This window comes from Ambystoma mexicanum, chromosome 9 (assembly GCF_040938575.1).
Source record: "Ambystoma mexicanum isolate Mex_15411 chromosome 9, UKY_AmexF1_1, whole genome shotgun sequence".
NCBI lineage: Eukaryota > Metazoa > Chordata > Amphibia > Caudata > Ambystomatidae > Ambystoma > Ambystoma mexicanum.
The window spans coordinates 702,269,100-702,286,329 of NC_090931.1; the positions used below are offsets into that span (position 1 = coordinate 702,269,100).

Genomic DNA, 17,230 nt, shown 5'->3' on the forward strand with positions numbered 1-17,230 from the left:
GGATGAAGCATGCATGTGGAAGCATGGTGACCTTTGAAATCGCTGTTTTAGCGAGAAAGAGATGGCATATGTACAAATGATGTGATCAAGAATAGTTTGAGAGGCTCCATGCTCAAGAAAGAAAGTATTACCTAGATGTAACTAATGTTCCCCAGTGCTGGTATGTCTCCATCTTTGAGGCTGTTAACCTATGTCGGTACACATGTGAACATGTTCTGGGCCAGAGTTTAGGGCCTTTCCACTTCATTAATTGATATATAATGGGCCCATACAAGGTTGATATGCTACTATATTAAATGGCATTGCTTTAAAACTGCTTTTTTATTTTTTTTAATCGGACAGATTACCTCTGCTGAGAAACAGGGATATTCAATGATTTTGAATTCATATGATGCCAGTAGCGGAGAACTTTAGTTACCGTTAAGTAACTTGTTTTCCGTATTCAACCTGAACTTGGTGCAAAGACCATCAAACAAATGTCATTTAGAAACGTTGACACTTATTTCCACTCTTACAAAATAGACTATACTTTTACATAATATCTGTTGATTCACTAGTGATTGTGAATTCCAACTCCTAAGAGGAGGGCATAATGGGCCATGACTCAAAAAGAGGAACAAACATTTGTGGATCAGACTGGTTGACCTTCAAAATAAAAAATGTTGAATCACATTTGCCAGAATCCATCTCATCTAATGGAATTCCTGAAACCCTTGTGCTAGACTGGAAATTGAAAAAGTGCGTTGCTTTGAAGAAATTGATTTTGGTAAGATGGAGAAAAGTGTACTTTTAACTACAGGTCGGGCATCTGTATTGAAATCAAAAACCTGTCATTTGAAATCTTTAATGCAAGCAATAATTTGCGATAACACACATCCTTTATGAAGCACCTAGATAATTGTATTGGCATGTGTAACAAATTCCTTGGTGATTACTGTACTCTGACTAGTTACCGTCCCACTGACCTGTATTCTGAGTCTTGCAGGGGTTCCAGTTGATGCTATGTGTTAGCTCTGAACTTAACAGTTGCCTAATTTGATGTCTAAGGGCGCAAGGTTTCAGATAGAATGGCTAATGTTATAAAAGAATTGTATTGTTTAATGTACGTTAATAGCGCTAGATGCTAAAGTCACATGTCTTTCTGTTATCAAATACAGGGAAGCAGCACGAGAGTGTCGGAGGAAGAAGAAGGAATATGTGAAGTGTTTGGAGAACAGAGTAGCAGTGCTTGAAAACCAAAACAAAACATTAATCGAGGAGTTAAAAGCACTTAAGGACCTTTACTGCCACAAATCCGAATAGTGGCGGATTTGAGGGAGAAAGATGGGAAAGACTGGTATGACCCAGAATCAAACAAAATAAACATTTTTATTTTGTACACGTTTTTCTACGGTAAAACTGCCAGAAAGCAACCAACTTTCATTGAGCTTTGTATTTCCATTCAACTGTGAACAATGGAACACCTGCTTCTCTCCAAAAGATTTTGGCTTCAACAGCATGTCTACAATCATGAGTAGCTGCATCTCAATGATCCTTCATTCCAACGCGCTTTCCACAAGACAACAGTTGGTGCTTTTGCAAATCTTTTATGCGACGCGTCTGTTACGTATTTAAAGTGGTTTATACCTCGTATTTTTCGCGATCACATCGTAGGGGCAGAATGCATCAAATTTCTCTTCGGAAAGACGTAAAGAAATTGTGGTGGGCAAGCCTGGAACAAACCTTGACTCCATCAGAACATTATAACATTTCCTAAAGAGTACTTTGTTGAGTGGAAATCCTTTGAAGCGTTTTACTTTCAAAATTTTCCGGATGCCAGGACATAATATACAACTTTGTTAAAATGGATAATCTATCACACTCTGGATAGATGAGGTCATTGACCGTACAACTCGGCAAGCTTTATTCATTGTTTTCTCAGAAACTGGCCAGTGCATTTGACTCAACATCATTTAGTACACGGAATTAATGCAGAAGTTGATGAATTAAGTGCAGCTCTTGGTATCTAAAGAAACCCATTTGCAGCGCGATAAAGTACAGTAATGAAACCCATTTTTTACAAGACCTTTGTACAGTGAAACCAATTATGGATTTAAAGCACTACCGATTTTTAACCCTGCAAGGTGATCATTTTTGTATATGCCCGTTGCCAACATGAACTTGCCAGAAAAAAGATGCATGTCTTGGCCTCACTTTCTTCATGCCGATTTTCTGTCCAATATGACTTCTCTGATAATTGTCTGTGGTTTTATCACTCCACAGAATTATTGTTCAAACCACAATGTTCATGCAAATTGAATTTCATAAATGTCGATTTTTAGTTAACAAAGTGCGGCATGCATCGGTCACTTCAAGTGTAATGTTGATTTGAGGAAACAAAAATACATGCATATTGAGAGCTTTTGGGCATTGATGGCCAAATGTACCTCTTGATTATGAATCCAGTTCACATATATTTATTCCGTATTGGTGAGAATATATCTCATTAATTGTTAATATAACTTGGATATGCATCTCCCTTAACAGTTTTGAACAATGCTTTAATGTGTAGCAGCAAGCAGTGTAATATCAGTTCATAGATGAATGGAGGTTTCCTCCTTTGCCCCAGTAGGCAGAGAGATAAATGTGATGTTGCGTGATCAACATGTGCATACATTATATAACATCTGTTTGAAGATGCATAGTTGGAATGTTTACTCCTGCTTATGTGGATTACAACCCAATAACTTGCAGAAATGATAGGTTTTTGTCAATGGACAGTTTACCTTGTATTGTTTTGCATTACTAGAATGTAATTCCTGGGCTCCCTTAGCCTTTGAAACTCCTGGTTTGTCCTGTCACCATAATCCTACGTAATGTATAGGTACTTGTTATACACCCCATTTCCATGTACGCTTAGCTAGCTGTGCAATATATTCATAAGTGTAAAAAAAAAATTGACATATTGGGAAATTGAAGATTTTTCGGCATATAGTAGCAGAACATTTTCTTTTTAAAGAAAGTGCTTTCTTGTTACCAAAGTTTGTCCTAAAGGGTTTGATGCATCTGAGACCTGTGGGTACAGTACTTTAAGAAACAGATACTGATTTGTTTTATGCTGTATCTGTAATCAACCCACCATTGACATGCTTTCTTAGGGGAGTTGAAAAAGGTTATCAGTTTAGGCAACATTGGATTATGTGGTAATGGTTCCCCTTTGATGGTAAAATAAAATAGACTTGTCTGTTTATTGGAGGGACTGCCGAGTCTCTTGGTGTGAACGTGATCAAGGGTAGTGGAATTTCTAGTATCTTACTGAAAACAATGTTATCATTCTCTCTCGTGTATGCGAGCAAAGTTCCCCTCCCCAGTCAAGGTTTACAAATGCTGATCTAGATTTCATTGCTCAAACCTTGTTTTCCTTGCACTCCATTTGCATTATGTGCCTGATTATCAGCCTGACCTCTTGGTTTTCTGTGTGAAAACTGCCATTCCTAATAGACAATCGTGGGAGAGGGGGTGTAGAGGTGTTCCTACTGTAAAGGATAACCATATGATAGATATGAGGGAATAGGTTTTTTATGCTCTTGCTCACCAGTAATCTATTTTCATAGCTTATTGGTGGTAGCTTGACTCCTGTAAAAACAAAACTATATTAGCATTCCAGAGATAGATTAAGGTCTCCTGACAGTATTATATAATATAAATCGATAATTTGATAAGTGAGCTGTGACAGGGAAATCTGTAGTGAGCACTTTTTTTCACCCTGTGAAATTAGAAGCATTTGGAAGATAATCCGTACCCAAATTTCCTATATTTTCACTTCGTGACTCAACCCGGAGCATACATTTCCATTACTTTTACAAAAAAAAGTAGGTATTCATTTGTAAATTACATAAACCTGCTTAACATGGAAATCCACAGCTCTTGTAAGTGTTTTTTTGCTAAACAAGATTTTGTAAATAACAAACCATAGAATTCTATTTTGCTTGCTTTTTATTTCCCATTAAAGATAATTTGAGTAGTGGCAGATAGTTATTTCTGCTGTTCTACATCAAAATAAAATGTTTTCTGTTAATTCTATTAAACGCAGTTAAAAGTCAGTGGTCTGGTGTCTTGGAGTTACCAGGACACATTGAACATTTTGAAACTTTGAAATGTGTCTTTGGGGAATGGTGCAGTATTGAAACATTCCCTGAAACTTTAGTAAGGCAAGATCATTCTGAACGTTGTGCACGTTTTAGGGCACATTTTCAAATGTCTTTCCCCCATCCTGTATATGGGTGTTTATTTAGAGATGGTGTACATCATATTTGCATTCAGAGCAACGATCCTGACTTATTCCCTTCGTCCGAAAGGGATTTCTATTAACAAAGACCCATTTTGAATTTTGTGCAAATTTTTGGCATTCAATCTGGCCTGGTTTTAGATGTTTTGTGAACCGGGTACGAAATTAAATGTCAACTTTAACTGTGACTATTTGACCCGTCTGTACATAGATAAGCTTGTTTATGGCATTAAAATTAACATTCAGACGTACATCAGTGAAGCTTAAATCATTGGTAGGGGCCACCTTGAAAATGTTTGACCTTTATAGTTGATTTTTCTTTGAAATAACTTCATAACAACCAGAATATTCAAAACTGTATTTCACATTAAACAACCTTGCTCTGGTGGAATTTTAACAGCATTGCACATTTTTGGGAATCATTTAGTGTTCAGTGTTCTGCAGTGCAAGCTTAATTGGAGTAACCACCAAACCACGGACCTGTATTGTGGTAGCATAGGGGTACAGAATTTAAAACGTTTGCAATAGTTTGAGGCAGGGCACCAAGTAGCCCAGTCCCTCCCAACCCCGTCTCCAGCCTGCAAAATATAACCAAACTACTGAAGTAGTTGTTGCATATTTTAATTAGTTGATTTGAGTAGGTACCGTGTTAATTTGCATACAGACTGCCATAATGAAGTATTTGGGTTTTCATTTTTGTAAAGAACACCTTTTATAGTTTTCATTTATGCAAGGAGTGTACACCCCCAACTTGCTTACTATGATTGTGAAGGCAAACTCGAGCAAGAGGCTGATGCTAACATATATTAGAACTGAGCGCAGTTCCGCTGTGTGTGATGGAAGAAAAACGCATTGGTCAATGGGGGTACTATTTATTTCTTACCTTAGCTTGATCTCTAAGTCTCATGTTTCCATCCGTGCTCATGTATGATTTGCTTTTGGTTCTTACAATGGCACATAAGCCCAAATGTTTCCTTCATCTGAAACTGGTTTCTGCCAGAATCTCTTACAGACTGGGAAAATTAATACACAAGTGTAATAGGGCTCCATACTTAATTGACTGTAGTTCCTAACTCTGAGTAGCTGAATGCCTCTCTTGAAGCGTATTTCACAGGCGTCAGGTCGATGCAACTTGGTTGTGGCTTTCGGGGGCCATTTTACAGTGAGAACCCCAAACGAGCATACATGGAGCATCTTTGAGCTGGTGTTTGAATTTTTCAAGGTGATAAGTCGGTCTTAAGATGCTTCTTTTGGGTTATCGATCCTAAGCATTGATATTTAAAGTAATGTTTTTTCCCCTTCATTGTCAGAGGCACAAGTTCAGTGTTGTAGAATAGCAAGTTCCACCTAAAATACAGTTCACCATGCATACACCCCCTGACCCCCCACAACCCGTGATGGGTGATATATATCTGTCACATTCCAAAAGTGTGAATAGATGCCCACATAAGAATGTTCCTTTTTAACCTGACATGAATGTGTTTTCACATTTCTTTTGAGGCCAGTAAGATTAAAGTCGGCTGGAAAAGGTCAAATTTAACAAATAAATACATCCAATCAGGAGTTCACGAGGAAATTGGAAGCATTCAATATCCATTTAAATTTAAAAATGGCAATAGTATCCTCTCCCTACAAAAGTATACATTAATAAGTAACCCTTTAGAATGGTAACCTAAGTAAAGAATTACAAGCATTACATTGTTGACTTGTTTTCTTCTCATACAAGTGTTTTCGCCAAATATGTACACATTTGTGTTCCTGATTAAAAATACTCTCCCTGTGAACTGGATGTCAATATTCTATTTTAAAATGATTCAGCACAGTTATATTTTCCGAGCAGAGATTTGAATGCTATCGATATGCAGATGCAGTAATCCTACCGTAGGCCAGGTTGATGCAAAGCACTCCTATTATTACCGAAGAACAGCAATAAACTAAATTATAATAATTGCCTTCTTTTCAGGAAGATTTGCTCACACAGAAGCTTTATTAGAGTTAAACAAATCTAGATTTCTGAACCTTATAATACCATATAACCGCTCTAGGGGAATTCTTCCCTGTATAACTGTAGTCGGGAAATTACAAATTAAGCACCTGCGAAGCTCTCGAATGCTTGTTTACGCTGATCAAAAAAGAGTGGCTCACACAGAATACAGATTACTCTCATGAAGTACCCAAGCCACTGAGTGACTGCATGGTTAAAATGTTCATGTAATTGTCGTAAGTAAAAACGTACAACAGAAATGATACCCTTTTAAACTGTGTTCTAGATTTTATTAATCACTGGGCTTTGCCATTGACTTTAAGATACCCTTAAAGTTTACACTGGGTGATATGGTAAACAACTCTGTTGTACTAATAGAACCTGGTTTGTACATGAACATCATTAAATTCGTGCTTCAAAGTGAATACTATGTAGCAAGCCCGTGCATAACAAACCATTACAAAATAGCGATTGCTGGTACAATTTAATTTTCAGCTTTAGAAACCTAAACCTTGCATTTTAATTTTGCCATATTTTTAAATGCTCAATCTTATTTTCGTTATTTGTCCTAACATGCTAATTTGACAACAAAACAATAACTTCAGGATCTATGTGCAGCACAGCAGTATGTGGTTATTCAGTACTTCAATATGTGTTGTCAATGGCTTAATTGTCTGTTTTTGAACTATTATTTAGTGCTACTTCATGGCATGAGTGAAAGGAAAGACATAGCATACACACATTGGCTGACCCATGTAACATCACTTTATATAGACTTCAACCGCTGTGTATATAATAAATAATATATTCGGCTTAAGTAGCTCAACATTATGCTCTGGGTAAAAAGTGGCTAGAGTTTATTGTAAATACGGTTTTCATGTATATAAAATGTTTCTGCTTGTTTGTACATTTTGTATGTTGAATCTTTTTCCACAATAAGTATCACTAATGTATATTGACGTTTTGAACATGGCGCATAAATTGGTGTTCTATATTTGAAAATGTTGTGTATGCATCTTCTTTAATATGCCTGTGGTTATTTTGTACGCCAGTGTGTTATATCAAATTCTGCTGTTTTGGGCATGACCATTAAATAAGGAAAAGGCTATTGAAGGCAAGCGTCCCCAAACAGCACGATCCTCCCCGCAATGAGAGACAATGAAGGACTCTCCCAAAATGGGAATAAGGCCAAGACAGAGTGCGGGTGAGCGTAAATGGGAGTTTATCAATCAGAATAGGGCATGCAAAGGACTCTGCAAACTCCGAGAGCGCTCTGTCTGACAATAGCAAAGACAGGCGTATATATTTACAAAAAACGTCATAAGAACCTACACACTATAGGGGGCACAAGTTCATGGGGATTGGGTGGCGACGACTAACTATAGGTGCTGCTGTGATGTGGTTGGCTTTGGCTGGAAGACGTCACTGGTCAGCCTCGTGGGTTGGGCTGGGCCTGGCAGGGTGGCAGAGTTCATCCAGGCGGTGTTGTGGGGCCATCGCGGCCAGTGGCAGAGATGAATGTCTTTTCCTGACTTATTAGCCCTAGGCCATGCACACCGCAGTCATTCAGGCATTTTGATATTATCTTCTTTAGTAAATCTTTCAATAGGTTATACAACAGGTTAATGCAACACAGGAGGAATGCACCTTGTGAGGGGACTGGAGGTAATACGTCAGGGCATGGTTACCAGTGTCCTGTTGACCGGGGCCATAGGTCGAGGGGCTAAGCTTCAGGGCCTGGGACGGGCGGTACATGTCTTTCTGCCTTGTTAGAAGTTGTTATGGATGTTCCGCTGTGTGTTGTCAAAGTGTTGGGTGTCTTGATTGCACAGGGCCATAAGTCTGAGATGGTCCGGTGGGTTGTGAGGTTTACGAGGGGGCGCGTGTGTTCAGGCAGAGGTTTACTGCTGTGCTGTAAATAATGCATGTGGCAGGTGGTGGCCTTGGGTGCTACAGAGGGGGTTACAAATCTTTGAAGCGACTCCAGTCTGGTTGGGGGAGGTAACGCAGCGCGGCGCGGTCTCTGCTCTCATGCCTTGGCAGCCTTCGTAGGGTGGGAGGGGGAATGGCCTTGCACGTATTTCACAAAGGTATCTCCCTCGTGTGTTGCCGATTTAGGTAAAGACATCACAAACATTTGAACACTCTTATAATACTTATTCAAAACATTACAAAACATGCATTTAAACTTTGCTGGATGTGTCTTGATTATACCCAGTCTGAGCACCTTATTTATACATTATGTTTTAACCAGTACAGTATTTAGTTATATGCATATATATTTGCAGTAAGTGAGGTAGAGTTAGGATTGGTGGAGAACATAGAAAGTAACCCGCCACTTGCTCGTGACGGTGGTGGCGCATGTGGGGCCTAGACATGCACACATGACATGCGCCTTCTCGTGTATTCTTCACATGGGCCCTCTGTATGGTTACATTTGTTTTCTTGTGTCCTCTAGCAGCATTAGTTCAGTTATGGCACGAGCCCATGGGGTGCAAGTTTTCCAGTCATACACGTAACAGATTCCTGGTGCGTTCCTTTATTATTAGCACCCAACTGCAATGGTATAGGCTCACCATCGCTTATATCATGGGAGCATGATTTCTTGTAATTATACATCTTACAGGCTTTTGTAATATAGGGGATTTTATGGAAGAAAAGCATCCTTTGCAAGTAGTCTCAACATTAATATACAAAGATTGTCAGTCATCTAACGACCATTTTACTGTTCTTTTCATTTGCCTAGGCCTGCTGGCCGGGTCATGCTGGGAGCGATGATACACTGCGGGAGGTGAACTGTTACAATGTTAGTGTATTACACTAGCTCATGTCCGTCTTGTTCGTGGGAACGTGCTCGCAGCGGATCTGCCAGGGTGCTGCGGCAACAAGGATGACTGAAACCCTCCAAGGGTGGGGGCCGCGCTACAGTGCGCTGAGCTCACACCATCTCTACCAGACAAAATGGTTTCTAGGTCTAGCTAAATGTTAATACATGTGGGCAATTAATACATGCGGGCAATGTCTCCAGTGGGTGAACCCTCCACCACCTGGGCCCGGGTGGCATGAAGGGACGCCCAAGAGAGCCATAGTCCTCACCTGGGGAGAAAGCGTAGGCGAGGGGGGGTCTTCTTGGACCAGTCCTCCCCTACATTTCCCCCCTTTCGTTACTAAAGTAACAAATTCTTTAAATCTTCTATCCTCCTACATTCTGCCTCGTCCATCACCGCCTCATCCCATGCAGGAGTTCCTTTGATGGGCATCCATGCTCTGCACACCCCCCTTAAGCTCTCACCTCTCCGGGCGTATTCATCTGGGGTACGCATTAGATATATGCACCCACCATCTCCTTCTAAATCTACCCAAACTTCCTCATACCATTCTAGTATACGGGGCTCTTTGATGGTGGTGTGCCACAACTTATCTACAATATCTTTATCATGGTATATAGGCACCAGTTGGTACCTGGGCGAGTTATCTATCCCTGTTTGTACTTGTGCTTCTTGCATCGTTTTTATTGTACCGTGTGAGTTGCCCATTGTCACCATCATCATTGCACCATTTGGTACTGCGTTAGCACAAACTCGAAGACCCACCTGGCACAGGCAAAAGAGTAGAAGGAGGAACACAACAGCTGGTATTAAAAATTTCACAGTTGTTCCTAGCCATGAGGGAACCCAGGAGAAGATGTTGTCGAACCATGTACTCGCTTCTGCTCCACCTTCCATTTTCATTTTTTCTCCTAGGTTGTGGACTGCTTCGATCACATGGGACAGGGAGCCATTCTCTGCGTCTTCAGAAGGTACGAAAGTGCAGCAGGCACTTCCTATTTTTCGGCAAACACCACCGTCCATCGCCGTCAACAGGTCCAGGACATACCTGTTTTGCATGGTCATTAGTCGTAAAGCTCTTAGTTCCACTTTGATTATATTGAATCCTTCTTCAGTGTCGTTTGCCAGCTGAATTAGTTCCCAGCGTGTTATCTGGAGCCATTTTGCGTTTGCCCTTGCTTGGACACTTGAGACGAGTGAGGCAAAAAATGTTTCTGCTGAGCTGAATAATCGATACTTGTCTGGGATCTGAGCCAATAGTTCTGATGATGCCTTTGATATGTAATTTGATGCTCGTCTGTTACGGGTCAGCACTTCTCCCTTGCTTCCAGAAGACAGGACATATATTTGTGACTCTTCAGTTGGTTGAGCCGCACTCTGCATGCGTTCCTGTGTCCTTTTGCTCCCATCGATGTGGCTTTCTGGTATCACCATTAGGGCTGAGTGCAGAGTGGCCATTGAGCAGCTGCCACTCCATGACTGGGGGAGGTGTAGGTATGCCTGGTTGCCGCACACCCAGTACGTGTCCATCAGGGCCGCTGTTCCTTTCCTCAGATCTGGAATGGTGAGGGTCTTGTTGCAGTTCTTGTTTGTTCCCATGGGGGTTCTCCCTTCTCCTTTAAAGCACAGTTTATAGTCCATTTCGCTGTGCAGTTTGAACGGCTTTTCAATGGCAGTTACCCAAGTTAGTTTTGAAATGTGTTCTCTCCATACTGGTGTACATGTTTCCTCTATCCACTGCAATTTATCCGGTGCCACACCTCTTAGTGCTTCCGCTTTGCACAGTACTTCTTCCTCCTTCCGCTTGTTGTCAGAAAAAAGTGTCCCTTCTATCACAAAAAATGGTTCTTTCAAACATACCACTCCTGCCGTTTTTGGGTAACACGTTTTCTCGTTCTGCAGCATTTGAAAAGTCACTTCGTGTGCCTGGAAGGTGTTCTTAATCCTGCACAGCGTGAGATGAAGGAGACATTGGGCATCCACAATAGGCAACTCTTTTGGTAACAACACTTTGGGTGTACCTGATGCATGGGGGATGAGGGAACAGACATAACAGCTCTCGTTTGTTGTCTGTTTAGCTGTGGCACTCATGTCTGCATACCACTTATTTGTTTGATGGGGGTGTCGTGGGTCTTCCATCTTATCTAGACCTAGCCCATAGTACTCATCATACTTCCTCCTCCCTGCTTCTCTCTTTCGTCTGTTGTTCTTGTTACTCATGTACTTCCCAACCCCCAGGACAGTGGACAAACTAGACCCCCCTTTCTCATTCCCGCCCCCCTTGGCCCATTCATCATATAATATTTTGTGCATTGCTAGTAGCTTTTCGTCTTCTTTCCTGACGTTATCTGGCAGATTGTTTTTTGGGATGGGGGCAAGCTGGCTGGTGGGGGTGTTATACAACCATGATATGGCAGACGGGTTTCGGTCATTGAGACTGTGGGCATTGTAATTGGATACCCTTGGTGGAGACACTGTGTTGCTCTGCATTCCACCATGTGGCTTTTCTCTTTGTGAGGTCACAACACTGGATGGTGTGGTATGATACCCCCACACAAGTTTAGTTCCGTCCCATATCAAAAAATCACCTTCCCTGGTATTGCACCTGCAATTGCATTGGGCCCGGTGGTACTGTTAATTGGTCCAGTAGTGTTGTTACTCCCTCCCCCCTCGTACATCTCGATCGAGATGAACGCTATAAACCAATATGTAACCAAGCCAAACATTATCATAAAAAACAATGTGATGCATACTGATAATCCACACTCATACGAATATCTACATCTCTCATATACTAATTCTCTCATTCTACTAATTCTATCCGTTGCAGGCTGCCCGTTAGATGCCATGGAAGCTCCTGTTTGAGATATAAAAGTGCATTAAGTGCATGCATGTAAACGTTTTGCTGGCACCATCTGTGCCAATACATTTGACGGGGAATGGAAGCGGGTGGGGATGCGGGGGAGGGGTATTCACAGACAAGGGTATAAACAAGCTATAATATTATTATTTCATTAATTACATACCACTCAACAAGATAAAAAAAGAAAGCACACACACATTTTTTTTTTTTTTGTTTGGAATATCCTTGTCAGTCATTATTCCATTCTAGTCCAGTGCTGACACACACACACACACACGCAAGTTGATATTTTAGACATCCTACTCATTTGCATCGTTTACTGTTGTCTGTGCCTCCTCATCTATCTCCTCTTGTACATTGCTGTATGCTTTTCGTACGTCGGTCAAATGCACCCAGTACCTCAAGCCCTTCACCTTCACTGCCGTGGGTGTGCAGAATATTACTTCGTATGGGCCATGGAATCGTGGTGCATTCCACCGACGCACAAAGCTTCTAACATAAATTGAGTCACCTGGCATCAGCTGTAGCTGTTGCTCTGGCTCCGTGACAGATCCTGTTACGTTTCCCTCTTCTCTATTGAAGGGTGGGGAGAGTTGTTTTGATATGGCGCGCGCTGCTCTTGTCAATTTTCGTAAATAGTCTGTAAACTCGTCTCCCAATATTGCGGCACTTCTGTGAGCATCTGAGTGTTCGCGCAGTGGAGAGTGTGCTGTATTCATTCTCCTCCCAGTCACGATCTCGTGCGGGGACAAATGGTGGTCTTTGCTTGGCTGATTTCTTAATTCAAATAGCGCCAGGGGTAGACAGTAAATCCAATTTTTCTTCAATGAGAAGCATAGTTTTGATAACCTGCCCTTTAACAGGCCGTTCATCTTTTCCACTACGCCATTACTTTGGGGATGATAAATCGAACACAATTTATGTTTTATACCCAGTAATGTGGTCACTTCCTTGAAAAGTTCATTCAAAGTGAGAGCCGTTGTCTGAGCGAATCACGTCACAAATTCCCCAGCGCGGGAACACTTCCCTTACTAGGAACTTGGCGGCGCTTTTGGCATCAGGTCGCGCACATGGTCCCGCTTCCACCCACCTTGAAAATGGGCACACAACCACGATCATGTACCGCGCGCCATTACACCTTTCCCCCATGTCTGCATAATCTATATGCAGTTCTCTGAAGGGGCCAATGGGTTTTGGAATTGTTCCCCGGAGTGTGCGTAATGTCATTCCCGAGTTATATATTTGGCATGTTGTACATTCCAGTGCTAATCGAGACACATGCTCCTGGAGACAGGGCACAAACCATTCTTCCTGTATTTCTGCTGTGATGTGTTGTTTGGTATTATGTGCAGGGAAGTGTAGCTGTTGAAATGCAACTTCTAGTAACTGTAGTGGCATTACCACTTTCCCTGAGTTATTTTGCCGCCATAATAGGTCTGTTCCTGATTGGCTGCATCCCCGTTTTGTCCATGTCAATTTTTCTTCTGCACTAGCTCCTTCCTGCAATTCTAGTATTTGTGATAAGGACATCATGTTGTACCCTTCTGACAGTTCTTCGGTTGTTGTGTTCTTGATCATGAACTCACCTGTGTCGTATTTCTGAAAATAGGAAGCCTCCTTGGCGGCAGCGTCCGCTGCCGCGTTCCCTAAAGACACAACGTCTGTGTTGGATGTATGGGCCTGGCACTTTACTATTGCTACAGCAGTAGGGTTTTGTAGGGCCTCAATTAATTCTTTTAACAATTCTGCATGCTGCACTGGTGTTCCGTCTGCCCGTCTGAATCCCCTACGGCCCCATCTTGCTAGACCTCCATGTACTGTCGTCGTCATGTAAGCTGAGTCTGTGTATATTGTTACTGCACAGCCCTTTGCTGCGTGTAGTGCTTCTATGAGCACAATCAGTTCTGCTGCCTGTGCAGAGTAATGCGAGGGGAGGCGGTACTGTACTAGTGTTTCAAACTCACCTTCCTCTAATCTCACTACCGCCATGCCAACGTGTTTTTCTCCCGTGTCCATATCAATTGATGCGGACCCATCCACAAAGTACACTTCCCCCTCGCTGAGAGCGTTTTCACACACCACTGTGTCCTCCCCTCCTTCTCCTGTGTGGGTTGCGCAGTCGTGATTTTGCATATCCTCTAATGTGCACGCTTCTGTAATGAATGTGGCGGGGTTCACTGTTTTACATCTCACTATATGGATGTTGGCGCTGGACAATATAATCTCGTATGCTGTTGCCCGCTGTGTGGTCAGTGTGCTTTTTGATCTTTCAAGTATTGCAAATAATGAGTGTTCCACAAACAATGTCACAGGGCACCCCATTACTATTGTGGCACTTTTCTCAATCGCGAATGCGGCTGCTGCGAGCGATTGTTCGCACGCGAAATGAGCCTGCATCACGGCATCCAAAGTACCACTATAGTAAGCCAGGGGCTTGTGTCCTAAGGATGTTTTTTGTGTCAGTACCGCTGTCATAAGTGTTCCTTTGCAATGGGAAAATAGGTAGAATTCGCATCCATAATCAGGGTTTGCTAGTACTGGAGCGCTTGAAATTAGCTCTTTCAGTGATTGAAACGACATGCTCATTTCTTCTGACCATTTTATTTTTTCATTCTCCTGTTGTGCTTCTTTGAGTGCTTGTAGGAGGGGTCTTGTGTATGCTGCATAGTCTAGTATCCATGCTCGGCAATACTTGCACATCCCCAAGAATTTCTGCATATCTTTCACTGTTGTGGGTTCTCCTACTGATCTTATTGCCTCTACCCTGTCGGGAATTATTCTTTTTCCATCTTTTGATATGAGCTGTCCCAGGTATAGGACCTCAGTCAGGCAATACTGTAGCTTCTCCCTGTCTACCTTGTATCCTTTGTTGGCTAGTAAAGTCAGGAGCGTTGTTGAATCTTTTCTACATGTTGCTTCGTCTTGTGCACACACCAATAAATCATCCACGTACTGAATAATCGTACTCTCTACTGATAGGTTTCCCAAGTCTTCATGCAATATGCGGTTGAATATGCTCGGGCTCTCACAGTATCCCTGTGGCAGTCTGCAGTGTTCATATCTTTTTCCCCCCAGTGTGAACGCTGTAAGGTATCTACTCTCTTCAGCCAGGGGTATTGAGAAAAATGCGTTTTTCAAGTCCACTACTGTAAAATGTGATGCTGCTTTTGGGATACTGCATAGTATTGATGCAGGGTTCGGGACTAGAGGGAACTCTTTCTGGATTACATCATTGAGGGGGCGCAAGTCCTGTATCATCCTCCAAGATCCCCCTTTCGCTTTTTTGATTGGATAAATACATGTGTTACATGGGGAGTTTGAAGGCACTATTATCCCTTGTACTAGTAGTGCATTTATCGTTTCTTTTATCCCTTCTTCAGCCTCACGGGACAATGGATACTGTTTGACTCGGGGTAAGATAGCTCCTTGTTTTAGTTTTATTATCACAGGTTGTACTCCATGCAACAGCCCTACATCATGGGGGCCTGTTGTCCATAAATTGTTTGGTACTAGCCTCATGTCGTCATCAAAAAATGACGGTGGTGTTCCTACCACTGCCATCAATTGGACGGGGATCTCTCTGGCTTGGATCAAAATGTCACAGGGCATCGCTATTTCCATTACTATCTCACCATCTGCTTCTGTGTCTGAAAAGAGATCCTCATCTGTTACCTCGCGTAGGGCGAGGTTGGCGTTTGTACACAGCACTGTGCGCCACTCACATCCTTCTCTGTCCATTCCAATCACAGCGATCCGTTTCGTTGATACCTGCACAGCGTGCAAATCCAACGACACCACTGATCCTGGTGCTGCGTTTGGACACACTATGGGGTGGAAGAGGAACTCTGCTGGAATCCTCCAATCCATGCTTTTTAGCTCTGGAACTATAAGGGCCAAAGTCTTTAGCCCTTCAATAAACATCTCTTCATTCTGTGGCAGCCCTCGTATTTCCTGTGTGGTTGTGTAGGCTTGCACTACCAACATTGCACGCAAGGGGCATATCCCGGGTGTAGAACACACTATCCCTCCTTCGGTAAATGATATGGTCATGTTAAGTTTACTCATAAGGTCCCTCCCCAGCAAATTTATCGGGGACTGTTCATAATACAGTAAGGGTGCCTTTACAGTCTTGCCCCCTACGGTTACATCCAAAACTTCTGTGTAAGGAACTTCAATTACAGCCCCAGAGAACCCCTGCGTCTTTAACTTCCTGTTAGATAACGGGAACCGGCCCTCCCTGACACATGATTTCTCCGCTCCCGAATCAACCATGAATACAAACTGCCTGTCTCCTATCTGCGCCCCTACCAATGGTTCCTCTGCTGCACTGTGGGTGGTAGATAGAACTGGACACGCAAGTGTTCTCTGTGGGCTGTCCTATGCGGGGTGTCTCATCGCCCCCCCTTCATTGAATACGTTACCTGAGACCACTGACATGCCGTTGTAAGGTGCTGGTGCGGGGGCCCCGTTTGCTGCTGTCGCGAAAGGGTTGCCTGGTGTATATTGCATACTGTCGTTGTTTTGCATGTTTTGTGGGTGGTTCTGTGTTCTGTACTGGGGTCCCTGTTGCTGGCCGGCATTACCTTGGCTTGGGTTTCTTAGTTGTTGTTGTCCCATTGGGAGGCCATATGGGCTTCCCGGGTGGGGATGGCCATATTGTTCTACCTCTTGGAACCCGTTATTGGGTCTACTTCTGCACTCTCTAGAATAGTGCCCCCATCGCCCGCAGTTCCAGCAACTTCCTTGTGCACCTCTAGGGCCCTGCCATCCATTTCCTCCCATTCCCCCATACCCCGTTCCGCCTCCTCTTCGGCCCCTGTACCCACCTCGTCCCCCTCGAGGGGTCCACTCTTGCCACTGCGGACCTCCACCTTGCTCTTGCTCATTCCACTGCCGCTGTCCTGCTCCCGCCCAATTAGCTGCCATCCTTCCTTGTATTGCTATCAGCCCCTCCTCCTCATCGTCTCCCTCCCTGCTGTGTGGGAGTGCGACTACTGCCGCTGCGACCTTCACCAATTTTGTCTGTACTAACTTTGCTTCGTCTGCCAATCTTTTCTGAGCTACCTCCCTCTCCCTTTCCTTTATTCGTTTACAATGGTGTACTATTATGCTCTGAATTTCTGGCCATCCCTTTGCTTCAATACCTGCTATCTTGTCGAGCACTTTCTGCACTTCCTTTGGGAGCCCTCTTTTTATAATGAAGTAAAATAAAGAGGTCGATTGATACCAAGGCGTGCCCGTTTCCGCTCTCCACATCTCTTGGACCCGAAAAATGTAATCCATAGCCT

General features: G+C 42.9%; 1 protein-coding gene across 2 annotated transcripts in view; it reads left to right on the forward strand.

Moving 5' to 3' along the window:
* Positions 1-3,234, forward strand: part of CREB1 (cAMP responsive element binding protein 1) — a 379,690-nt gene extending 376,456 nt beyond the window's left edge. Inside the window, exon 9 of one of the 2 annotated variants that reach the window (XM_069615589.1) lies at positions 1,158-3,234. In XM_069615589.1, coding sequence (XP_069471690.1) covers positions 1,158-1,302 — 145 coding nt within the window. In that variant the 3' untranslated portion in view covers positions 1,303-3,234. The remainder of the gene's footprint in view (positions 1-1,157) is intronic. The other variant, XM_069615588.1, reaches the window with a different exon arrangement.
* The last annotated feature ends 13,996 nt before the right edge of the window (positions 3,235-17,230 follow it).